The sequence below is a fragment of the Pipistrellus hanaki genome, assembly GCF_964339955.1.
Source record: "Pipistrellus hanaki genome assembly, chromosome: 11".
Lineage (NCBI taxonomy): Eukaryota > Metazoa > Chordata > Mammalia > Chiroptera > Vespertilionidae > Pipistrellus > Pipistrellus hanaki.
In genome coordinates, this window is record NC_140513.1 from 52,183,468 (window position 1) to 52,211,104 (window position 27,637).

At 36.3% G+C, this 27,637-nt stretch overlaps 1 protein-coding gene across 2 annotated transcripts in view; it reads left to right on the forward strand.

Moving 5' to 3' along the window:
* CCDC171 (coiled-coil domain containing 171) overlaps nucleotides 1–27,637 on the forward strand; it is a 223,331-nt gene that overhangs the window by 150,548 nt on the left and 45,146 nt on the right. For both annotated transcript variants that reach the window (XM_084898221.1, XM_084898222.1), the window contains one exon: nucleotides 14,722–14,853. In XM_084898221.1, coding sequence (XP_084754347.1) covers nucleotides 14,722–14,853 — 132 coding nt within the window. The remainder of the gene's footprint in view (nucleotides 1–14,721; nucleotides 14,854–27,637) is intronic.

Genomic DNA, 27,637 nt, shown 5'->3' on the forward strand with positions numbered 1-27,637 from the left:
GAATATTAACAGCAGAGAAAAACTATCATCAATATAAAATGCATATGTTATCCTTTCCTTATGAGGATAAAAAATGTATTTTAAATATAACAATGACTGATTGCAATAGGAAAATTGTAATAATTCAGTTCTCTCATTATAGTTCAACTTTTGTTTTTTTTTGCATCATATGGAAAGAAAGAAAGATGTCTACAGCTTTGGACTGTAGCCATTGTAGATTTACTTTTGCTTTCTGTCTTTTCCCTTAAAACTTAATAATTATTTTGATTTATGACTTTGGAATTTTCTATTTATATAGTGGTTTTTAAATTATCAATTATTTATAAAGCTTGAAGTAAAATTTTATGGAAGTTTAATTGATTACTGGGCTAATTCTTTTTTTTATACAAAGTTTGGGTGAGAATGAATGGATCACAAGGAAGTGGCCCAGAGGGTTTCTCTGAAGGTCTCAGGTTGGTGCAGAATGTTCCTATGTAGACATGCCAACGCTCACAGTTTATTTTTCTGGCTATTTGGGACTGTCTAGTGGTAGCATTTTGCTGTCTCAGAGAAACTAAGAGTAGTACAGAAGGAGGAGTGTCCAGGCTCTTTTAAGGAACAGTGAAAATGGTTGTGTTTATTTCCAAACGCTGTAGCACAGTTTACCTATTTAAATTTTGTTTCTTTTTTGAGTCAGTTTTGGTAGCTTGCATTTTTTTCCAGGAATTTGTCCCACCTAGCTTGACTAGATGAAATAGACATATTTCATCTGGAAAGTGAACATGCAATTGTTCACTTTCTTAGAATTGTTTTTATTTCAATAAGATCAGTTGTATGTCACTATTTTTAGGCCTGATTTTAGTAACTTATTAATATATTATTAATGCATTTTTTTTGGTAAATCTAGTTGAGGTTTGTCAATTTTGTTGATCTTTCAAAGGAAACACATTTGGTTTTCTTGATTTGCTCTATTGGCTTTCTCTTCTCTATTTCCTTTGTCTCTGCTCCAATAATTTATGTCCTTTTTTTTGTTTGCTTTGGGTTTACTAATACATAGTTCACTTTTCTAAGATGGACTCTTAGGTTATTGGTTTGAGAACTTCCTCTCCCCTCCCTTCCCCTCCCTTCCCCTCCACTCCCCTCCCCTCCCCTCCCCTCCCCTCCCCTTCCTTCTCCTTCCCTTACATTTAGTTAGCTAGACTCAGTTTAGATTATCCCAATTTTGTTAGCAATATCCAAAGAATCACATTCCTTCTTGGCTTCATCAGTGTTACAGAGCTTCTTCACAGTCTGTTTTATTTGATTCTTGTTGGCCTTGACACAAGTATATTGTTGTTTTATATCTTCTTCATGGTTGGTTCGGTAGTCAAGGGGAACTTGATGATGGCATGGTGGTCAAACCCATGTATTTTGGGGTGGTCTTCCAAGGGTATTTGGGCTGCCTTTGGAGCTGCATTGTCTTGATCCGTTGAAGGTGGGTGACATGGGAATCTTCTCTTTTTGTGTGTGTGGCTGTGGGCTCATATCAGTATTGCTTTCTTTGCCTTTAAAGCCTTTGCATTGGCTTTGGTTTTGGGGAAGGGCAGGGGCTTCCTTCTTTGCTTTCAGCACAATTTTCATGAAAAGCTTTTTTTTTTTTTTTTAATACAGGCATTTATGACTATAAATTTCCACATGAACACTATTTTCAGTGCATCTATAAGTTTTGCTATGCTGTTTTTCTCTATCTTAAAGTACTTTCTGATTTCCCTGTGATTTCTTCTTTGATCTACTCATTGTTTTAATTTCCGAAAAATTTGGGCATTTTTTTATGTCTTTTTAAAACTATTGAGTTCTGATGTAATTCTGTATGGTTTGAATAGATACTTAGATTTAAATTCTTTGAAATTATTAAAGTTTGTTATGTGGGCCAGAATGTGGTCTGTCTTGGTAAATGGTTCAAAGCATTTAAAGTGAGAATGTGTATTCTGCTGTTGTTGGGTAGAATATGCTCTACATATCTGTTATGTCTGGTTAACTTACCGTATTGTTCAAGTCTTCAAGTTCCTTGGATATCTTTTGTGTAGTTGTTTAATCTGTTAATGAAGTGAGATTTTGAAGTCTGACTATTATTGTTCAGCTATTTCTCCCTTCAATTTTGTCAGTTTTTGCTTTATGTATTTTGTGATTCTGTGGTTAAAAGCATGTATATATATAAATTGTTATATCTTCTTGGTGGATTGACCCTTTTATAATTTTATATATTTTCTTTGTCTTTTGTAAACCTTTTGTCTTAAAGTCTATTTTGTATGATACTGCTATAGCCACTGCATCTCTCTTTGGGTTATTATTTGCATGGAATATTTTTTTTCTATCTCTTTATTTTCAACCTGTCTAAGATAAATCTCTTGTAGAGAGCATGCAGTTGAATCATGTTTTTAAATCTATTCTACCAATCTCCAACTTTTAATGGGAGAGTTTAATCAAGTGGTAACAAAGGACTTTTACCCTTTCTTATATATATCATCAACATATTTTATAATTAATGTAATTTTCTTCTAAATTATATAGGGTAAAAGAGGAGTTACACAACAAAAATATATTAATGCTGACTTTTATTTCTTTACTTTAGTGATCTTTGTTTCCTCATGTAGGTTTGAGTTACTGTCTAATGTCCTTAATTTCAGGGTAAAGGATTTCCTTTAGTATTTCTTCTAAGGAAGGTCTGCTAGTAATGGTCACCCTTAGCTATTGTTTATCTTGGAGTGGCTTAATTTCTCCTTCACTTTTGAAGCATATTTTTGTTGGATATAGAATTCTTGGTTGACAGTTTTTTCCCCCAGCAGTTGAATGTATTAACTCCAAATTTTCTATTTTGTTTCCTTTCTATACTTTATAACTCTTTATATATATAAACTCTTTATATATATATATATATATATATATATATATATATATATATATATATAATGAATATATATATATATATATATATATATATATATATATATATATATAATGATCAGGCAGTGTATGATTTTTTTGTTTTTGTTTTGTTTTGTTTTAATATATTTTATTGATTTTTCACAGAGAGGAAGGGAGAGAGATAGAGAGCTAGAAACGTCAATGAGAGAGAAACATCGACCAGCTGCCTCCTGCACACCCACCACTGGGAATGTGCCTGCAACCAATGTACATGCCCTTTAATATATATATATATTAAACATTATTCTTTTGGTTTCCTTTGGTTCTTTGTTCATGGTTTTCTTTAACTTTTTTAGAATACTTAAAATAAAATAATTGATTTAAAGTCTTTCTGTGGTAAATCTCATGTTTAAGCTTCCTCAGGGAAAGTTGCTATTAAATTCCACTTTTCTTATGTGTGGGCCATACTTTATTTCTTTGCATACTTCATAATTTTTGGTTGAGAAATAGGTTGTTTTTTTTTTTTTGAGTATTATAATGTAGTGACTCTGGAAATCAGATTTTTCACCATCTCTAGTGTTTGTTGTTGCTGCATATTCTAGTAGTATTTGTTTTTTTAGTGAATTAGCAATAATTTTTAAAAATGTATTCTTTATCATGTGTGGTTAATTGAAATCTCTGTTTTGTTAGCTTATTTAATGATCAGGCAGTGTATGGTTTTTTTGTTTTTGTTTTGTTTTGTTTTAATATATTTTATTGATTTTTCACAGAGAGGAAGGGAGAGAGATAGAGAGCTAGAAACGTCAATGAGAGAGAAACATCGACCAGCTGCCTCCTGCACACCCACCACTGGGAATGTGCCTGCAACCAATGTACATGCCCTTGAGCGGAATCGAACCTGGGACCCTTCAGTCCGCAAGCCGACGCTCTATCCACTGAGCCAAACCGGTTTCGGCCAGTGTATGTTTTTAAAAAATATTTTTTATTGATTTTTAGAAAGAGGAAGGGAGAAGAAGAGAGAGAAAAAAAATCGATGCCAGAGGAAAATATTGATGGCTACCTCCTGCATGCCCCTATTGGGGCTTGAGCCCCAAACCTAAGAATGTGCCCTCACAGGGAATTGAACTGGCAATGCATGGGATGACACTCCATCAACTAAGTCACACCCACCAGGGCAGGCCAGGTAGTGGAAATTTCCTTAAATACTAAGATTCAGATTTTTTAAAATTTACCTTTATTATTGACAGTATTATTCCCATTTTTCTCCCATTGACCCCTTCACCCTATTCCCGCCCCCTCCCTAAGCCTTCACCTCACTATTGTCTGTCCATTGGTTATGCATATATGCATATAAATTCTTTGGTTAATCTCTTCCCATCCCCTTCCCTACCTCTTCCTTCTGAAATGTGTCATTCTGTTGCATGCTTCAGTATCTCTGGGTCTATAAAATTGTCAATTTATTTTGTTCATTTAATTCCACATATAAGTGAGATCATTTGGATTAAGTTTTGGCTGCTCTCTGTAAAGTGTTAGTTTCTAGAGTTCTGAAAAAGTTGATTCTAACAGAATTTGCCAGTTTACTTGCTGCTTTTGGAGTACTTTACTTCACATTTTTGTTAGCGTCACTCACTACTATTACATTCTTTTATGCTCCTAATAACTTTACCAGTAATATAGACTTCTTAGGAATTGAAATTTTTAAAAATTTAAGAAACTCTTGAAACATGCTTAAGTATTTTTATTGTATGGAAAAAGTAATAGTATAATCATTATATTGAAATAATTTTCAGGATAGGTTAGATGAATAGGTTAATATCTGGATTACTTAGGGTTAGATATGAGAAAATCACGCTAAGCATTTATTGGGTACTACCGTGTTTCCCCGAAAATAAGACATCCTCCGAAAATAAGACCTAGCGCATGGAAAGATAAGACATCCCCTGAAAATAAGACCTAGCGCAACTTTGGGAGAAAAAATTAATATAAGACACTGTCTTATTTTCGGGGAAGGGTAATCAAGTTCTTAGCAGAGAGATGCCTTTGTTTACTGTGTAGCTGGGGTGAAAGTAAGATTTGGGTAAAATTTGAATGTAGAGAAGAAGCAGGACATTTTTGGTTGTAATTTTTGTTGTTGTTGTTGAATTAGCAGAATGGCTGGATTCTTGAGGGTTTTAGAGATTACTTGTTTTACGAGTAGGGAAGAATTAACCAAAGTGTTTTCTATGTATGATCATAATTTACTCTGTTACCACTGAACTTTTACGGAGAGGCATTAAATACCTTTTCAGTCAAGTATTTAAATGTTAAGAAAGACTACCTAGAAGACCTAAGTTTTTCAGGCTGAAATGACACTGGAACAATAACAAGGAAGTCATAGGAGTTTTTGTTAAAGCTGTTTTGGATTTGCTACAACAATAAAGTTACTTAAAACTTCTACTTTATAATTAAATACAATATTTACTATAAGTAATTGAGCATTACAGATAACTTGGATTGTACATTATGTGTCAGGAACTGTGCCCTTCTCTGGGAAAAGATATATCTCTATCCCTATCCCTATCTCTATCTCTATCTCTATCTCTATCTCTATCTCTATCTCTATCTCTATCTCTATATCTATATCTGTATCTATATTTCTATATCTATCTCTATCTCTATCTCTATATCTATATATCTATATCTATATCTATATCTCTATATTGTCATCTCTCTCATATTTATACTTATATGTAACATATAAGTATAAATATGAGAGAGAGAGAGAGAGAGAGAGAGAGAGAGAGAGAGAGAGAGAGAGATGTCTCCTACTCCCTTCCTTCAAAATGGAGACATAGATTTTCCAGTATATCATGGTAAACATGCACCCATATGCAGCTCTGGCCAAAACTGGTTTGGCTCAATGGATAGAGCGTTGGCCTATGGACTGAAGGGTTCCAGGTTTGATCCCGGTCAAGGGCATGTACCGTGGTTGCATACACATCCCCGGTAGGGGTTGTGCAGAAGGCAGCTGATCGATGATTCTCTCTCATCGATGTTTCTAGCTCTCTTTCCCTCTCTCTTCCTCTCTGTAAAAAATCAATAAAATATATTTAAAAAAAAGATGCAACTCTGTATCTATTTAGAATCTAAATTTTAGATAGAGTTATTCATCTATGATGCATACTTAGAAAACCCAAAGGAAAGGCTGTGGAAGTTTCTTAGGAGAAAATTATTGCCTGATGGAGCTTTGAAGTGTGAGGAAAGGCTATCTAGAGAGAGAGTTGCATGTGCAAGTGCATGGAAGCATGAACATCCAGATAGCCTCAACTCGGCATTAAATGTAAGGAGAGTGCAAGAGATGAGGCTGAATGAGGCAGGCAGAAGCCAGGTCATGGAAGAACTTTTTTTCTTTTCTCTCTCCCCTCCCTCCCCCCCCAATCTAAGAACCTTGGATTTTTATCACGGGGCAGAGATTAAAACCTCAACCAGGGTTTAAGCTAGGAAGTGATGTGGTCAGATTTCCTTATGGAACTTGGGTTCTGTAGGGCAGCTTTGTAAATTGGATGCAGTGAGTAATAAAGGGAATGTAAGAGCTATGGATCTGTCGGCTAAGAAGCAGGATAATATGGTAGGTGGTGCAGAGGAAGGGATGTGAAACTGATTTAATAACATGGTGAATGGGGATGAGAAGGGCAGGGGAGGAGGATTCCCCGGATGGCAGTGTGATGACCGGATGTTAGGAACACAAACAGAGGAGCAAGTGCGTTTGCTTCTTCATGAGGGAGAAGGGAGACAGTGTTGCGTTTGTTCTGGAACTTCTGAGTTTCTGGTAATGTGGAGTGAACAGCAGGGTATGTGAGTCTGGACCTCTGGGATAAAAGTCAGGGCTGAGATTGATTAACATAATACTTTCTGGCAAAGAAAGAGGTGATATAGCAATTGACAGGAGAAACAAGACATTATAAATAAATGGGAGGCTAGGCAATGCACTTTCAGAGATTAATTATGCTACTAGAGTTTGAAGTCCTTGAGGGATGGAGTTCTGTCTCCTTAATTTTTATATCCTCAGCATCTATCACAGTGCCTGGTACCCAGTAGGCACTTAGTGAATGTTTGTTGAATGAGTCAAACTTTTACCATCACCCGGTCTGTAAACATTAACTAAAGCCCATCTCTGGATTTCAATGTAAGTCTTGCTGATAGTATAAGTTGGTTTCTTTATTTGATTGTTAAAAACAGCATGTGTATGTACTTTCCCCAATTAAGAGCTAGAGGAGAAAGCCTAAATTTGATTTGAGGAATGTCTCTGGGAAAGAGAGGTTTGGAGAGGTATGCTAGCAATGAATTTATGGGTAATAGCTAGTGTGATGCCTATGGAAAATAGATGGATGATTACTTCTGTTATTCCAGTGGATTGTGGAATAGAATAGTCAAACAGCACCTGTCAGGTGAAGTCACTGAGTAACCAAATCTTCAAATGTGATTTATAATTTTATCTTAAAAATGGTTAACCAGAATATTTGAAATGCATAGTTGTCTTTGATCTTAAGTCTTTACTGCGTTTATAAAGAATACACAGACAATAGGATATTTTTTAATTTATGAAACTGATAGCATTTTAAAAGTTGGAACATGATCTCCAGCCTCTAAAACACAATTTTTAGTGGCTCATTAATGGCTCTCTACATGTTACTGACAATCCTCGAACTCTTTTCCATTCTTAGTTTCTGGATCCTGGTTCTGAACATCAGCTGTGCGGGCCATGCAGGTGTTAGCACAGCTGGCTTGCTGATGACAACTCTGTCCAGATAGCTGCCTGGTGTGTCATCATTCATATTGTTCAGTGTCATTCTGACCTAGCCAAGCTAAAAATGGGATTCCAGCTCAAGAGGGATTAAAAAACCTTGGCAGACTAAAGATAAGACACTACAGAATGTCATGTATGTGTGCTTAACTGTTTTTAGCTTAAACACATCTAAATAACTAATTTCAGTGTTCACCTCTTTCTCCTTTGGGATAAGTCACCTTAGAAAAGAAAAAATCTCCCTGTGGGGAACTGTAACAATTCAATTTATTAATATACTTCTCCATTCTCAAGTATGGGTTTTGTGTGTCTTTTAAATGGCTCAAGATCACAGTAACCTATTTGTGGGGTACATTCTATGGTCTGTAACTTGTGTTATAGATTTATCCTGCTGTCTAAGACCTTTATAAGATGACCATGATTAAATCACCCTATTTTCCAGCTTGATAATTTGATTTGAGGCTTCAGTTTCTCAGATGCTAAATTGGGATGTAGCCAGCTTGATAATTTGATTCAAGAGATGAGTGTCTTAGTCCCGTAATTGGGATGTAAGTGTATGTGTGCGGTGACTGTGGCCGTGGATTTTGCCCTTTCCTGGTGACAGCAGCTGGCAGCCATTGGAGAGTCTGGCTGTGGTCCAGAGTCGTAGGTGAAGTTACATAACCTCCCAGTAAAGAAGGTGAGTCCCTCACGTCCTTCTGTTCAGATTGAGTGTCTGTGCTTGCTGTGGCATCGGAGTGCCTGCTTCTGCCCACAGAGTGCCAGGGGATGCCTTGGGACATCATAGTTTGGGGCTCTTCCACGTGAGATTGTGACCGTGGTGGGAGAGTGATGGCTGCGCAGGTACCTGTCTCAGTGTCATCACTGTGTGTGTGCTGGTGGGGAGCAGGGCAGGGGGAGAGAGAACGTGAACGAATGAGGATGCCCACAGGTCCAATGAATGAGGAAAACAAGGATGTTTAGGTAGTGATTTCTATTGTTTATCACAAAACTACTTTTCTGCAACTTACATACTTTTGCTATGACTGCCAGACAAGGGATAAAGACAAAGAAAATTTTTTTTTTTTTTTTTTTAGAAATGGAAGAAATACCTTCACTCTTCATTATAGACATTAAGAGTCATTTTTAAAAATATATAAAGAGTCATTATTATTTTGTGTTAAGAGCACTGGACTCAGGATTCTCATATTAGGGGTGGCAATAGCTATGTCACAAGGTGGAGGGCAGAATCAAGTTATCTGGTGTGGGGAGGACTTTGAAAAGTATGAAGTATTTTTAGAGGCACTGGTGGTACTATTAGTAATAGAAATAGTACTGTACTCTATATTTCCTTAATTCGTCAGTTAAGGAAAAGGTAAAAGAAAGAGGAAAATATCCATTCAGATGTCACTATCCAATTTTGTAAAAATATGTTTTTATTGGTTTTTAGAGAGCTAGGAAAGGAGAGATAGATTTAGAAACATCGATGAGAGAGAAATATTGATCAGCTGCCTCCTGTACAGCCACCACAGAGGATCAGCCTGTAATCTGGGCAAGTACCCTGACCAGGAATTGATCCACTGACCTCTTGGTGCATGGGTCAGTGCTCAAACCACTGAGCAACACCGGCCAGGCTAACTATCCAATTTTTAATGTTATTTACATTGTCTGGACATGCTTTAAATCCTGCTCCTGCCACTAGGCATATACTAAAGTCCTGGGACTATCTAAATATCGCTTTTGTTATTCTTTCTTTCTACTGCCTTGTAGAATTTGTGAGTTTGGAATGACATTCCTTTTTGATCACATACTTACAAGTGTCTGCAAACATAACATTTTTCTTGTCACTGCTGTTATTACAGAGTATATGTAACTGTGGCTGATTTTCTTCCCTATTTATAAAAGGCTCTCCAGTATGCCTACTTGTTAAGGAAATTTTCTGTTAATTGGATATTGGAAGGGGTGACCATAGTTGTGCCAGGGGTGTTAGACAATCAAATTGGCTACATGAACTTCAAAATACACCAGGAGATACTGCACTTATTTCATGAAACACTAGAAAAAAAGGAGCCAAAAAGTGTCTGAGATGGCACTCTTTGTCAGTAACATAAGGTTCAACCATTCTCTGGTAAGAGGTGGTGATGTTAAGAAACTTTATAGATGGTGAAAAATATTGTCCTTCTTTCTAGTCCTCTAAGGCAGGGATAGCCAGTGTTCTCTGTAAAGGACCAGACAGTAAGTATTTTACTACATGGTCTCTGCCTCAACTGCTCAACTCTGCTGTTGTAGCAGGAAAGCAGGCAAAGACAATACATAAATGAACGGGCATGTCGGTGTTCTAATAAAACCTTTTCTACAGTAACGAGTGGGCTGGGTTTTGTTCCCTGAGTGCAGTGTGTCAACTATACCTGCTGTCTGGTGCATATGTTGAAAATAGGTGTAGGCTGCACTAGTGTGTAGGATAAAAAGTTATAATAAAGAGGGAAGGGAAAGCAAAAGGTACCAATGGATGTGGAGGGAAGTATAGAGGCAGGATGGGGAAAAGGAAGGCAGGGCATGTAAGTGAAGTAAAACGTGAACATATACTGAGTGGCCAGATTATTATGATCTCTGAATGCATAATAATCTGGCCACTCAGTGTGTGTGTGTGTGTGTGTGTGTGTGTGTGTGTGTGTGTGTTAGAGGACCAGTGCATGAATTCATGCATGGGTGGGGTCTGGCCAGCCTAGCCAGGGGGAAGGGATATGGGCGGTTCAAACTGCTGGTCAAAGGGACAATTTGCATATTAACTTTTTATTATATAGGATATACACTGAGTGGCCAGATTATTATGCTTTCAGAGATCATCATAATCTGGTCACTCAGTGTAGAGTGATAAGGAAGTATGGGGGGGGGTGTGTGTGCATTTAATGGGGCTATCTCTAATAAGAACATTTGTTGGGAAGCATTGATGGCAATAATAGTTTTAAAAAATATAATTTTAGGCAGATTAAGAGTATGATGTAAAGCCTTAATATCAGTTACTTTTCCTAGGCATCAGGATTTAGGCACCATATACATTTCCTTACATGTATTCTCAAGTGTAAGTTTCAATCTGCTACAATTTACCACTTCTTCTGGTATCCTGTTGGTGAAGACATTTGCTAGTACTACATTTCATGAGTTTTTATTTTTTTATTGGAACATTAGTCCAGAGGGATTTAGAGCTGTTCAGGATAGAAGCTTCAGCTTCACATTTTGAAAGTTGAGTAGCTTTTCCAAAAATGACTAATTTAATTTCATAGCTGATGTATCTAGCAGAAACTGCTTTTTTGGTGTTATGGTTTGAATACAGATTGGTGTCTTGTGAGTAAAGGCTAATCAGAGGAATAGGAAAAGTACTTACAATGAGCTTATGAACCACATAATTCTAGAACTAGATCGTTGTAATAAAATAAATATATTTTTTGTAATAATTTTTGACTTAGAAAGTTTCATTTATTTTTATCTACATCTCTTAGAGCATATCTATTAGAAATATCTATTTTCTGAAATTCTGCAATAAGAAAGGGGGAAGGCCTACTTTTTCTAAAAACCCAAATTTTAGAATGGAGTAATATAGATTTTTATTTTTTTCAAAATATGAAATTATACAACCTTTATAGAATGTTATAAAAACACATACAATTGAGATTTATATTACAAATACTATGAAAAAAATCACTATATGTTAAAAATGAAGTTAGCCATTTTGAAGTAAAAAGCAATGCATATATGTTTTTTATTGCTCACATCAAGGATTGTCTTTTGAAACTATAATTTAAAATCAATTTGAAATTATGATGTAATTTGTGGACAGGTGATAGTGGTTATTATAATCCTAATTCACATTAAAATCTATATTTTAAAAGATGAACATACTTTTCCATCTAGGGAAAAAGTAATTTTACTATTCTAATATTGTTATTTCAGAACGTTTGACAGTAGAGCAACTTACTTTAGATTCTCCTTTTTTATAGGAATTATCCAGTGGGTAGTGGCTAAAGAAACCCCATTTACCTCTTTTCTGATTTTAGTTACTCTGTTCTCAGCTTGCCTGTTCTCTGTGTGTATGTTTCATGGACAAATGCATTAAGGGGAGAGTTCTTTTTCTAATGTTTTATGTTGAATTTCTGCCCTGTTTATTCTTGTTCACACCCTGAAATTCAAACTGCCTTCTGCATTCTTTCTCAATAGTCTCTTCTTTTCACTTTTTCCCGTTTCTTATTGCCTTTCCTTCTTGCTCCTTTGCTGCATACACTTTTTATTTGTCCCAGTGTCACTGTTTTGGCATTCTCTGAACATTGTGCTTTCACTTCTTTTACCCATTAAAATAAAGGAATTCCTAGCCAATTCCTTTTTAAGTCTAAAAAAACAAAACAAACCTTTTCTAGACATATTTAGAGAAGTGTAGATGCCTGCTCTCAAAGTTTTGCTTTAACTTAAAAGTGGAAAAATTCTAATCTTTTAGAAGAAATATTTGCAACAGTACATCTATTATATATTATGGGTCACTGTCTCTCTTTTTTTTTATTGTCTAAAGTTTTACATATGTCTTAGGGTCACTGTCTCTTGATGGCACTGTCAACATTGAACAGATAATTTATAATGCATAATATATTAACAAATGTATATTATTCAAATAAAGTAATGGTGATGCTCACCATTAGATTTAGCAAAACAGCTGCATTTTGTCCCCCCCCCAAAACAGGATTATTTAATTTGCCAAATTAAATATTGTTTAGTGAAAATGTTAATTTGACAATAAATCACAGTTCTAAATGCCAAATGTCCAGCTTAATGTTGTTGAGGAAGTTGTTCAGAGAATACAAAGTGTGGCTTACTGTTGCTGAGTGTCCAGCTTCCCAGATGAAGCATGGTGCCTGGTGTTAATGGGGTTAAGGCCCCCCAGTGCTGGAACTGTGCTGTGGATTATACCTACACTGCTCAAAGTCCCCCACCCTCCTCTGCCCGTATTAGCAATCTGCTTTTGTACTTTGACATCCTGGATTTCCCTAGTGAATTTTGTCGCAGAAAAAAGAGAATCATCAATATCACAGTTAAACTTGACTTTCAAAGCTAATAGTATCTCATTTGGGGGCTCAAATTTAATAAATTTTCTTTGATTCTGGGTGAGTTTTTAAACATCAAACAATGAATTGGCCTGGGTGCAGTAAAATATTTAGATCTATTGACTATGGTTCAGAAGGGTAGAAGGCAAAATACCAGTGGTTTGATGTTGATAAATTCTCAGTACCTTAATCCACATTAATGTTTTCTTTTATCTGAATGCACATTGGTGACAAAAAGAAAAGCATGAGAAGTATCCATACATATAAAATATAAACCTAAGACAAATATATTTTAAAAATATGATATATTCTGTTATATTAAATAAGTGCAATAACATGCTCATTCTGACTGAAGACTGGAGAATGTTTGTTACAAATAAAAATATATTCTGAACTGGGACTGTAGTGTGCATATAGTCCTCACACTGTTATAAAAGTCGCCTTATAGTGTATACATCACAGCATACACATTGACAGAAGTTCTTCAGATCAACTTGGCAGAATATGGGATTTATACCCATCAGTTAGTATGAACAATTAAAGATGTCATCATATGTTTACGTATTTGCTGGTTTAAGGAAACCCTACCTAGTATGATAGTTCATTTATAAAATAAGAAATGATTCAACAGTTTTATAAGCTGCTCATGTAGAATGGAAAAATGAAGGACAGGTTTTCTATCATATACAGTGTGGTGCAAATGTAGGTTTATAGTTATTCGTATGGAAAATAATACAATAATTAATAAATAATAATAATAGAATAAACTGTGTTTCATGTGCTCACAACTCTAAACCTACTTTTGCCCCACTCTGTATTGCCAACTTGCATTTGAAGTTGCTCAGGTAAAAGTAGAGATTACATACTAGTATCTGAGCGATTAATGTTATTTGTATAATTCTCTCCCTCTTTACCTTTGCTAAAACGGCCATGAAAACTCTTTTTATCCTGTGACTCTAAGCTAGTTGTATAACGTTTATCAAATGTATGGCAGGATAGAGATAACATTTTAAAACTAATTCAGGCATTAGGAAAGTTAGAAAATTTGCCTAAATATAAAAACTCCTATCATTAATCTATAAGATCTTACTGATCTTACAAGTACTATACTAACCCGTGGAATTCTTAAGGCTTTTACAAAGTTTGGAAATTAAAAGTGAAAGTTATCTGTTTCTGAATGTTTTCTAATATCTAGTATTTGTATTATATTGGGAGTATTTTCTCATTTTTCCAGAAGGTGGCAGTGTAACATCAACTGCATGTGATTCCTATACTGACCAGAGAATTTGTATTTCTCATCTATCTGTGAAATGTTTGTATCGTTACCTTTCTGAACACTTAAAAAACAGTACACATTCTACTGATTCTATCCATTACCTTACTTAGAAGTTGCATGATCGAGTTGGTTTATATGTATTTAATTGATAACAGTCAAGTTTATGAGAGTAAAGAGGGCAAACAAAACCTCTTACTGGTATGTTTTTAAGTATCCTTGTTTGTTGAGTGCATTTGTTTTTATTCCAGGGTACATATTATTGAAGTTTTTTCCCAAAGACTAATACCTAAAAATTATCTTGTCCAATATATATCAGTTAATACCAGTTAAATTAAACATGTTATTAAGAAAGTTGTAATAATTAGGAGATTACTGTTTGTTTTTGATTCTGTGGGCCTCCCCCCCTTTCCTTTTTCTTTTCAGGAAGGAACAGTGAAAAATAATTCAAAACCTCCTGATCAGAGGAGCTCCAGTGACTCTTCTCCCCACCCTCATTTCAAGCAGGATGATGCTTTTTCTTCTTAACATTCTCCCCAGCACTCTGAATTAGAGATTTATTTGCAACAAAAAATCAATTAGTCCTAAATTTATTCATGGATTTCAGGTCCAGCGATCAATGCAAGTCCACTCAGTGGGCTCAAGGGGACCCAGTTCATCCCAGTTAATGTGTCTGAAGGGGAATTACCATTGATGCTGTTTTTTCCCTTTAGGTCAGAGATCAGATCTCGCTGTCACGGACTGCGGCAAGTAGGAGTGACTTCACCCTGCAGCTCCCCAAACTGCACCTGGAGACCTTTGCGATGGAGGGGCTCAAGGGCGGGCCAGAGGTTGTAGCGTGCCAGGTTAGAGTCTGAATAACATTGTTTGCTACTGAGACGTGTAGAAAAATAAAATGTAGTAACTGGAGAGAATGAAAACCACAAAGTATTGTGAACAACACAATGGAGATGCAAATAATTTTTCTTCCATCATGTAACACTATATTTCACAAATATTTTTTTTTCTTGAAAGCCTTGATCCAGCCTGTTAAATAATCTCAAAAAGTATTTTTGTTTTTACCAAGGAAAATATGTCTTTTATAGCTAAGTAAGTTTTAAAAAATTACTTTTTTTTTTTTTTTTTAATCAGCAGAGGACAATAAGATACTAGGCTGTTATCTTTTTAAGCTAATCTCAATTTGTAGCTCTTGCTGTTTTAAAACAAATCACTTTAGATAAAATTATCAGGAGAGATATTTGAAAATTCTCAGTTAATTCCAAAGTATACCCAACATTTCTTACATGGGAATTTATTTAATTTCAGCAAGTCTAGAACTGTGCTTGGCAATATAGAGTATTTTGCCCTTTAATGTTTAGTTTTAATGAACATTATATGTGCAAACTGGGTTATTTCATTTATGGAACTCAAAGCACCAAATTATAAAATCTCAAATAATTTTAAGAAAAAACTTAATAAAGAAAATTATTTTCAAAAACATAATTCTTTTCAGATGTTACATGTATCTTTCCATTCTAGGTTACTATTGTGTCATTTTAATGAAACAAAACAAAATTTAATATTTGCTTTATCCTCCTTAAAATATCTAGTGTCTTTACTAGAAAAATGTATGAACATTATTTAAACCATAGGGAGCCTGATGTATCAGAAGAGGTTGTCCTTGTTTAAAAGCATTCTAGGTTTTTATTTTATTTTATTGTATTTAAAAAACAAATATCTTAAAACTCAGTGTGTTTCACATTTTAAGGTTTGAAATAAACTTCCATTCTTCAGTTTATGGTCCTATGAAATTTTAATTTTGTACAAAATTAGTGTCAGTCCAAGTGGTGCTATGGTAATTTTTTCTACATGTTCCATACCCTGATTTAATTTATTACTAATACTCAAATTAATGCTTTTCAAAGAAAAAATAAGCACCAGTTGTTTCTTTCATTAGATTGTCGATCAGTATTTTTAAATATGTGTAATTGTAAAACTGAGCATAAAATATTTTTATTTCCAGATATAGGCCACAATACTGTACTATTATTTAATACAAGATTAAGATGTACATTTTAAATTTGACTATCATTACTTATGAATTCACTGTAACCCTGAGCACAGTATGATTTGAGATTTTTCTAGTGGTTATAAAATAATCCTTTACTTGGCTGTCTTGATTCAGACACTTATAAGGTTTAATACTTTTCATAATTCAAAAATAAAGACCTCCCCAAACTCTGGATTTGGGTGATTTGGAAAGAGACTGATTCCTTGGGATGCTATTTTTGGGCAAACCATGAACTCTCTGTGGTTTTGACATTAGTGAATAGCAAGAAGGAAATGTATAGACCCATATGCTAAACTATAGTTTTTTCCAAGTTCTAATAAAAATAGTTAGGCACGTTACCATATACCTAAGCACGTGGGCGAGTTCTGCATTGCCATGCTGTAATACACATTACGGTTTAGTAATAATATATTTTGGTTTAGTATTCCACCCAGAGAAGAACAGATGACTTGGGCCATAATAGTGTTTCACACATACACACAGACACCCACACCCACACCTGCCCGCACACACGTAGTTGGCGATGGGCTTTGAATACTTTGCGAAGAAAGGCACTAGATTAACTGACGACCTTCATTGAAATAATAGTACCGTTTTAATGAGCACGTACTGTGCACGTACTCTGCACTCACAATGAACTTGTCAAGTAGATGGCATTGTCTCCATTTTAGAGTGTAGGTAGCTCTCTTAAAACCAACAGCAAGTAAACAGCACGGCCCAGAGCCTGGATGTGAGTCTAAAGTGTGTTTGACTGCAGAGCCTTTACTGATAAAAATCTGGCACTAAGAAATCTAGACACCCGTGTTAATGGTAAGAGCGACATCTTTTATATCCATAGTGGAGTTTTTCTTACATTTTACAAAAATTTCAGTCTGCATCTTTGTATGCTGTACTGTAGACAAAGTCACAGATAAAAGATTTTGTTTTCATCTGACAGGCTAATATTATGGAACTCTACTTTTTTACCTTCTTACAGTATGTACATGTGTATATTTCTGCCAAGCGCAGCTGCATATTCAGGAATTCAGTGCTTGTTTAGTTTTGTACTCAGTGCCGGTGGAGTGAGTGTTCGGTGAGTGCACGCCCTTTGGTTATGACAAAGAGGGCATCACTCTGCAGGCTGTGGCAGCGTATGGACCGTTTGGCCAACCTGCACAGCCCTCATTCAGAGCGGTGAGTGCTGAAGTTTTCCTAGACAGCCCTGCCTGTCTTTTTTCAGCAGGAAAGCTTCATTATGGGTATAATTCTGTACAGAAGGAAGGCCAGTGAGCATGACTGAGAGGTGAAGAGAACGAGGGGACTGTCTTTTCATCTCTGGACGCAGAAGAACATGGGACCTTCAGGAGAAAATTCAGTTCAAGTAGTCTCTGAGATCTGCTAGCGTTTAGCATCAGTTTCCTTCTTTGTAAAAAAAAAAAGTGTAATGATACTCATTTCTATAAAAAAAAAAGTATTATCCTACCCGTTCTCAGGCTCGTAGTGGGATGAACGAGGCAGTGCATGTACAGAGAGAGCCAGTGCCTCGCACCAGGGAAGCAGGCACTGCGTGGTGGCTGTTCTTTGTGCAGCCATGCTGGGACCCCCGTAAGCATCAAATAAGCAAGAGTAGCTGGTTTCCTTTCCTTTGAAGAGGCATGTGGTGTGTTTTATTTTGAGGAATGCTTCTCTAGGATCTTTCTCTACATCTTTCCATTTGGTTCTGTTAGTTTCCCTTGTTTCTTCAAAAGCTTGAAATAATTTTGATCAAGATCAGTGCTATTTCCCTACTTACTTTTCCATGTTACTAGATGTTCCATGGAGGCTCTATGGCCACTAAAACGCTTTGCCTGAGCTTCTATGGAAAGCTTAGAACTACCGTGTCCCTGGTCTTATCTCCCAGGCAACAGCATAGCCATCTACTGGAGCATGGGGAAAAGGAGCTGTGGCGGGAAAGTCCAGTGTAGTGCGAACGCAGAGGACTTCTTAACAGAAGCATTGTGCCATGCTGTCTAAAGATAATAACCTGTTACTCATTATCTTATACTTTGAGTTTTGTGTTTTTAAGTAACTGTTATGTAATAATTTAATATCGGGCAAATATTAGCAAGCATGCAATACATGTTTGTGTCACCATTCTCATTCAATAATAAGCCAGAAACAATATTAATAGCTAACATTTGTTGGGTGCTTATTCTGTACCAGTAAACTGTGCTAAGCACCTTACATATACTGTCTCATGTAATAGCTGCAGCATCCTTACAAATAATAGGGGCTCTGCTGCTATCCATTTCATAAAGAAAGAAGCTCAGTTTATTGAGATGAAGTAAATTGCTAAAGGTCACATATCCAGTGAGTAGGGTAACATGCCTTTCTGCCTTTTGTCAACCATTGCTAAGGCTTACTGTTTTGTGTGTGTGTGTGTGTGTGTGTTTTCTGAGAGAGAGAGAGAGAGAGAGAGAGAGAGAGAGAGAGAGAGAGAGAGAGAGATAGAGAGGAGGAAGGAGAGAGGGAGAGTGTGATCATGGCTGAGAGGGAAAGAGTAAAGGCAGGGTCTGTCTGTAGAGTACAATTTCATTTGTGTGGAAATAGTGGAGCGGTTAACTGGGAAAGTTACTTAAACTGCTTATTTGGCCTCTTCATCTGTAAAGATGCGGTAAAGAAGGTTTCTGACTCTGTTCGTGAGACTGGCGAATGAATGGGTTAGTACATCTGAAGTGCTTAGAATGGTGACAGGCACGTTGTAAACACTCAGTGTTTATCTGTCAGCTGTCCCCTCCTGTGGAAGCTCCGCAGGCCGGGAACGTGGGGCTGCTCAGGGCCACGTGCTCAGAGCTCGGCCTGCGCACAGGCGGCCCAGCAGGCGGGGAGGAAGCCTTCATTTCAGACACCGGGCAGGTTGGCGCAGGAAGCTGCTTCGCCGAAGTCGAGAGACTTGATATCAGTTTTTCACTTCTGGGCCTGTTCATTTAGAAAGAAAAAGCTCCCCAAACGGTCTCATAAAAGGCGTTAAAGGCTTAGTGCAGAATCACGCTACCTCTGGAAACAGTACACTTTACAAATATGTGTTTATAAACACTTCATTAGAGAGGCTTCATTGTGAAACCACTTATTTATGAAGATTCTAAACAACAGAGTCCTCACCATAATAAATACAGTAATCCCTTAATCGCCTCTAACCCACCATGTCATTATAGAGTCCTTATTTGGTATGGCTTTTTTTGTTGTTACTACGACTTTAGGGATACCATAGTTTTTTTTTTTTGTTTTTTTTTTTTTGTTTTTTTTTTTACACGAATACTTATTTTCCAGGCATAGAAATGACTTCCAGAGATTTTGTTGTATTTATAAAGTTAAACCAAAAAGAGCATCTTGAGGGGAATTTTGTTCTTACCTTTTATGTGTAAAAGAAATAAATAGTTATCTGTTCCTAAACTGTCAGGAAATAAAAACATCAAGACTCACTCTTGGTAATTTTTTACATGTGTTCTCTGCTACTGAGCGTAGCAGTCTTCTAATTGCTGTACAAGAAATTTCTCCTCTTCTGGCATAGTTGGAAATTACAGAGATGCTCGTCAATTTTACTTGAAAGATTGGGTTGTTTAGGTATTTTCTCCTTCATGTTATCTCAACAATATAAGTGAATTTTCAGATGCCTGATTATTTTTTAAAATGGGAAAATCAGCCATTTTGAATGGCAATCTTGCTAAATATGTCAAATGCTGTTTTTTTGTTTTTTTTTTAAATACAAAGAATATATACTGAAATTAAAATTTTATTATGCTGGTTCATTATTATAGGTATAAATTGTAATAATATCACAGTAGTATAAATTGCTCAGCTGTGCAATGGCATTGCCTTTAAACACTACAACTTCAGCCATGGCCGGCGGCTCAGTTGGTTGGAGATCGTCTTGTACATCAACGAGTTGGGAGTTTGATTCCCGGTCAGGGCACATACCTAGCTGTCGGTTTTGGTTGATGTTTTTCGCTCTCCTTTTCTCTCTCTAAACCTTGGGTGAGGATGAAAAAACGCACACCACTACAACTTCGTAGAAATGTTGCTAATATTGAAAATTAACTTTCAAGAAATTATAAAAGTTATACGTGATCATGACAATAAGAAATTAGACTCTTAAAAGCATAGAAGAAAATTTAAGATCACTTAAAATTCTGTCATTCATAGTAGCTGGTTTTAACATCTTGATATACACTCTTATAGTTATTATAGTTACTTTTTAGTCATAAATGCAAATATATTTAAATATAATATCTTTACCTATATTTAAACAATAACTGGGCCACATTGTTTTGTAAACCTTTTTTAAATGTAATAGCAAATCATGGGTGTTTTTCTTGTCAGTAAATATAGATTTACCTCATTATTGTACTGTAAATTCTAAAATGACAATACCTTTTAAAGTAAAAGTAAAATGATTAGAATTGGGTTGTAGAATCAAACAGGATGTTGAAATGCTACTTTCTTCAATGGTTGGAAAGCACTTCCCCAGAGAAGAGTGTCAGAGAAACACAATTAGCTGGAAAAGTCATGTAGTTTATCTGAGAATAAATTTATTTTGATGGGAAAATGCCATCCGTTGTCTCATAGAAATGCTTACAGCTGTAGTCTACACTTCCAAAAATATAAATTGTACTAGTGAGGCATCTAAATGTCCTGGGTTTGAGGCCTACTTTGAGGATGAATGTAAGAATTAGTGTGTGGTGTTGCTAAGTGGTTAGAGCACCAACCCGGGAACCAAAGAGTCTTGGGTTGAATTCCCAGCCCCAATGGGGGCATGTGCACTGGAGGCAACCAATCAATGTATTGGTGTTTCGCTCTCTCTTTCTCTCTCCCCCTCCCTCCGTTCCACTCTCTCTAGAAAATCAATGGAAAGAATATCCTGGGGTGAAGATTAACAGCAACAAAAAAAGAATTAGTGTGTTATTTATTTATTTTCCTGTTGACACCAGGAAGCGAAAACAATGTTTTCTCATGTAATATTGCTCGAAAGACATTTTTATTTGCCAGTTAAAATTTTGGAATTCTTCTCTGAAGATTTCCTAATGCACAAGCATCTATTGTTTCCTCAGAATTTCCTGGCAACAGAGCTGTAAGCAAGGCGAAATGAAACGAAATATGGTGTGAATCAAGATGTGAGTGTGTACAGAACAACTGGTTTTAAGGATGTGTTGCTAATTGGGATAATATTATCCAATTAAATAGTAGCATTTAAAGATCGGTTATAGTCATTGTAAGTTATGCCTTCTGGTCTCCAATCTGTACCTTCTCTTAATATTTTCTATGAACAGGAAGACTTTTCGGAAGACCTTAGCCAAGCAGGCCAGTCATTCAAGCAGTTTTGGTATCAACACCCCTTTTCATCCTTTCTTTTCTTCCTCTCCCTATTTGCTTTGTACTTTTTAAAAAATTTATTTAGTGGTGGCAATGGTGGTTGGAGGCAGGGGAAGCCTATAAAAATATAAGTGTAACCCTATTTGATAACACCTTTTAATGCTCATTATTGAGAGACGGAGGCCCTTGAACTTTCAAGTGCTGCAACAGAATTGCTATTCATTTCAGCTACTTGGACAAAAAACAGTGTTTGATGGACTGCCTAGGTGAAGACCTGGAAAAGGAAGGGTTATCTACAAACTGAGTGAGTTTATTATGGCTTAGTGATTTGCTGATTGATTTCATTTGCTGTCAGTTAAGGCTCTCTTAATGTCAGTTTTCTTTGCATAATGCCTTGAAATAAAGACTAATGAAGTTCTTCAGATTGATGCCGCTTATATAAACTGACCCTGATTTGCCCTTATTCCACATGACAATTTAAGTGACAGCAGTTAGGGGAAAATACAGCAGATAATATGCAACTTAAGGATTAAGGGAAATGCAGTAAATCTTTCAGTCTAAAACTGCAAGTGTAATTTCTTGTAATTCTACAGATGCCTTAAATTTTATTAAACAGATCATTATTACTCTTACATGTGTGAGTGTGTGTGTGTGTATGTGTGTATATATATATATATAATATAACATAAACATGTATGTAATATACACGAATATATGTAAAATGTACACATATATGTATAATAATATACATAACACATAAAACATGAATGTAATATATACGAATATATGTAAAATGTACATATATGTATAAAATATATATATACACACATATATATGTGTGTATATATATATATATATATATATATATAGAGAGAGAGAGAGAGAGAGAGAGAGAGAGAGAGAGAGAGAGAGAGAGAGGTGGGTTTGGACTGGATTGAAAAAGAGAACTAAAAATGACCCTAAACCTTTAAAAATGATAGTAAATCTTCCTCTCTCTACTCATTTTAAGTTGGCATTGTCAGAATCACAGTTTAAAATATTTTATTAAGGTTGCATAAGAGCTGCATGTGAAGTAAACTATGAAAGGTAAAGTGAGTAATTTTGAAGCTTTAAATGCTTTTCAATTTCAGAGCCTTCTATTAATATTAGTAGAAGCTTCCCCTACCCCCTGTCCCCCTTTCCTCCCCAATGGTCAAAAATATCATAGTACTGACTAGAAAGAAATATAAATTTTGAGGGGAGACTAACTTAAGAAGTATCTCACTGAACCTGAGATATTCTGAAACAATCTAAGATATTTTAACTTCTTTTCTGAGTGAAGGCTGTTTAACGCACATTGGGCAGGTAGATTTTCTTCAGTGCTGCGGGACAGTGCTTTGTTCGGACTCTGTTTGATAATGCATATTCATCAAAATGAACCTGGCTCGGTATCACTCCCTCCAGCTTCTCAGGAGAACCTAGAAACCAACCCTGAAGTGAAGAAGGCACCTGGGTCCGTTCATGCGATTGGGTGTTTAGCAAGTTGACATTGAGGAAGTCTTTTGTGACCTTTTCCAAAGACACCCAAGTTCTATATTTGCAAATAAAGCTTAAAAAGCCCTCAGACCTTAGGCCTATGATTGAATGATTATCTGGTAGGAGGATTTTGTCATACAACTTAAAATCTAAAAGAAGAAACTCCATGTTCTAAAATCGAGGATGAAATCATGCTTAAATTAAAACCGTGTGCATTTATTAAATTATCTCTTAGGACAGAGTAGAAAAATAAGTATTTGGGAGACTTAGTGCAGGTGTCTTTCAGAAAACTCTCAACAGATAGCAGTTGTGATAATTATCACCGAGATAGAGTGTAAACTAGTAAGTTGACTAATGCTATGATTCTTTATCAAGTGAAACTATTTTCTGAAAGTTCTAGGTGCCTCATGCTATCACCACATTTTTAATTAATGCAAAGTAAGAGATTAAATTTCTTGTTAGCATTGAAGGATGGGTAGCAACAAAATGCTCAGAAAACTGGTGTCTTGGAGGCAAAACCTGAGAAGAACCTATGTCAGGCTCTTCCTAGTCTCAGTTTACCCCCCTCAGTGCGATTGTTGAAATGTTTTGAGGTAGAATGTATTTGTCCCAGATCCCCAGTGTTACTTTGCTGATGGTAAATGCTCATGTTTCCCAAGTTCGAAAAATCCTGAGTCCAAACTCCTCTGGTTCCCAGGTTCAAAAAAGGTTTTGCATCAGCTTCCTAAAAACAGATTCCACACAAGTAACACATTATGGCTTTAATGCCAGCCTTTGTTTTTCCTATAGGGAAGCACATTCAGCTTGTGGGATAGTACTTTTTAGTAAAATTAAAATGTAATGTTTAGTATTTCTTGCTTTTTCTGTTTTGGGTTCTAAAGGAATTGTGCCTGAAAACTGAAATAGACTTCAACAGTTGTGTTATATGTAAATCAGCTATGACTCTAAAAGGCTTTATTTGGCTCAAATCTAATTAATGCAAGCTAAATTCTGTTCCATTGAGTAGAAATCCCCTGAGACATTGTTTTGGGGCCCCTCCTACTTTATATCCAGAAAGCAGAATGGATGAAATTCCTTGACACTTAACCTGCTGATCTTTTTATTTTATTTTATTTTATTTTATTTTTTACCTGTCCTTCTAATTCATTTCCATTAGAGAGGGTAATGCAGCCTCCTAATGGGTCTGAAAAAGCCAGCTTTCCTGGTACCTAGCCAGGTGACCTCGGCAAGGAGAACAAGGTCACTAGGGAGTCCAAGGGCCTGGTAGTTGATACACCTGATTCCTGGTGATCCATAGGAGCCTTTGAGCCACAGTGTCCTTTGCTTCAGAGACATATTCTAGAGGGATGATAAAAATGTCATTTGAGAGCATTTAAAGATCAAATGTGAACCAGGAAATTGGTTTGAAAAAAATAAAATGACCAGCACTCTTGATCATTTAGATTTGGATGTGGCTGACACCATTCAGTGACATACAAAGGTGACTCAAAAATCTTTGGGAGGGGGCATGACATTTAAGAATGATATGACATGGAAAGCATGGTTGGTTGCAGCCGGGAGAGGTACAGATACATTTGTTCATGCTGAGAAAATCAGGAGGGGCTTCAGATAGGAGGTGGCGTTTGAGTGGCCTTGAAGGTCATGTAGCCAGCACTTCTTTTTCCTCTAAGTGTTATTGTCAGAAAATAGAGACGGGAAGTATCTAGGCTTGAGTCTCAGCCTTTAGGTTGCTTATTTAGTTCAACCCCTGTTTGTGGGGATTCCTCATTTGCAAATGGGGGTTGAACTAAACGATTGGTAGGAGCTTCTCAGCTCCCAAAGCTCTGTGATATTGTGAGTAAAGTCAACTGTGGTCTCTGGGATTTCATGGGACTCTTATTTGTTCCTTCATAAGTAAATTCATGGATTTAGTTGAACATCACAGAGCATCGTAGAACCAATTTGTCCTTAAAACACGATAGTAACAATATTTTTCAGAGATGTAGTGTAGAGTCTAAACACGATTTAAAGAAAACGCCATTTAAAAATATCTGCCACAAAAGTATTCTGCAACACTGCCGAGTATGGTTTCCCACGAGGCTCCTTCTCATACCTGAAAAGCTACTACGTTTACTTCCTTTGAAGTGGTGCCCGTAAAACATGTGAGTGATGGGATAAGTCAAGTCCAGGGCCATTTCAAATGGCAAAAAGGCAAAATTGAACTTTGATTTTTTTTTTTCTTACATAAAATAACACCAACAAAAAACATACCTGAACTATGTACATCACACCTATGTTGTCTTCAGTTGTGCTTGACCAAGGAAGATGTACATTTGCAACTAAATTTTTTTTTTTAATAACCTAACAGTTTACTATCCTTATCATTGTCACTATCAACACCAAAAAGCATTTCAGTGACTGTGTGCACATTGCATTAAATTACACATCTTAAAAAAAAAAAAAAAAAATATATATATATATATATATATATATATATATATATATATATATATATATATATATTATGCTAGAGAGGAAAGGATAGGGAGAAAGAGCTAGAAACATCAATGATGAGAGAGACTCATTGATTGGCTTCCTCCTGCATGCCCCAAAATGGGGCTTGAGCCCACAACCCCAGCCATGTAACCTGAGGGGGTATCAAACTATGACATTCTGGTTTATGGATTGATACTCAACCACTGAGCCATACCAGCCTGGCTAGTTACATATGTTTAAACCATGCCCTTTACTAAGTAAATAGGAGTTCACAATCTTTAGTGGACAGTAGTGGGCCAGGCCAGTCTCTAAGGAAAACAGCAACTCTAGTACTACACACAATCCCCCAGGACAACTGGGGTAACAAATGGGCTGTTAGGAATGGAAAAACATGTTGTATTGGGGGGGTGGGGGGAGCGGGAGGAGAAAGGGCTTGGTTCACCAAAATTCTAGTTTTTACACAAAGGAAAGGTCATTTTTCTGCCAGAAAATTTTCCAGATATGTGAAAATAAAAGTCTTTCCCAATCATAGTAGGTAAAGTGGAAATGAAATATAACTTCTTGGGATCTCATTTCTTTTGTACATATGCTGGTATACAGTATACATGGATTTCACTCAGAATGTATATGTCAGATGAACCCTGTGTGGTAGGATTTGGAATATTACTGTCATGGTATTTTGCTTCTGAAGTCTTTCATTGATGATACCAGATCCTAAGTCAGGCTGTTGAGAGATGCATAAAACATTGTCATTTTACAGTATAAGTTAATTAAATACACTAGAAGTTCTTTTCTAAGTTTTCTCTTTTTTCAAAATCTATTGCAAGGATAATATAGATTTGCTATAATTTGTAAGCTTAATTTTTTTTCTCATTTAAATAACCTCATGGCCTTTCAAGTTACATTTTTTAGAATCAAAGACATTTTGGTATAAAGGTAGAATATGTAACATATTTGGGTAGAATAGAGATTTATTAATTTGTTACAAATTTTATTGAACCCATTCTACAGAATGAATAAAACCCCCAAGAAAAAAAGCATCTGAAGTTCTTTTACGGGAAGTAAATATTTATTTATATTATATAAATGAAAATCGGTAGCTTAGCGTCTATGTATAATAATTGTGTTTGAAATCTTTGAAAATTCTGGTTTCATGGCAAAATTATCTTTTTCAGTCAATAGAGAGAGAGCATAGATTAAGATAGACACATATAAATGTTGTGATATATTACCTGTGCAATTTTATGAAACTTGGAAAGTCCAGATTAATTCTGCTGACCTCACTGAGAAATTTTGTCTGACAGACAACCCACAAACAAACAAAATAAATAAACTTGCAACACATAGAATGAGAATGAGCTTTGGAACTGGGCAGACATGGATTTGAATCCCAGTTCATTCTTTATTAGCTGGGTAATCTTGGCTAAGGTACTTAGTAGCATCAGTGGGCCTCAGTTTCTGATTCTGTGGAGTTACTATGAGTCTTAAAGGGTTATTGCTAGAATTAGAACATGCAAAGGTCCTAATGTGGTGTCTGGCACTTAGCGGCTGTTGTTAGAACTGGGGTCTAGGCAAGCCCCAGACCATGGGAATGATAGAGGAAGTGAGAATACCTTTGGGCAAAGGTGATCGAGCCTAGGTCTTGATGACTCCCATACTTTACCGCCCACTCAGTGATTCCCGGTGGAAGAGTATGGGCTTCACCTCCCTCCTTGGCAGACTTCACGCAGATGTGAGATGGCCTGGGAGTGGAATGGTGAGCTGCGCATGTGCCCCTCAGGCTGCATGGACCCCTTTGAGGCTTTGGGCTGAACGATGGCCCCAGAATACGTGGTGTTGCCGTGGCAGCCAGTGAGCAAATACAGACCGGTGTTTGTATTGGAAGCACTTTCCCGGTCAGCTGTCTATACTGCAAATAGCTCCCCTCTCTGTAGCTCGTCTTTTAATCTTCGTAACAGGATCTTCTATAGAGTAAAAGTTTTAAATGTTGATGAAGTTCAATTTATTGATTTTTTTTTTTCTTTTATGGAGTATGCTTTTCTATCATGTCCTAGAACTCCTCATCAAGCCCTAGATGCCGTTTTCCTCCATGTTGTCTTCCTAAACTTTTCTGGTTTTATGTTCTACTTTTAAATCCGTGGTCAGTTTTGTGAGTTAATTTTTGTGAAGGCATGTGGTTTAGGTTGTGGCAATCAGAATTCTACAGTGGCTCACAGGACCCTTCCCTCGGTGTACTGTGCTCGTGAGGGTGGGCAAGACCA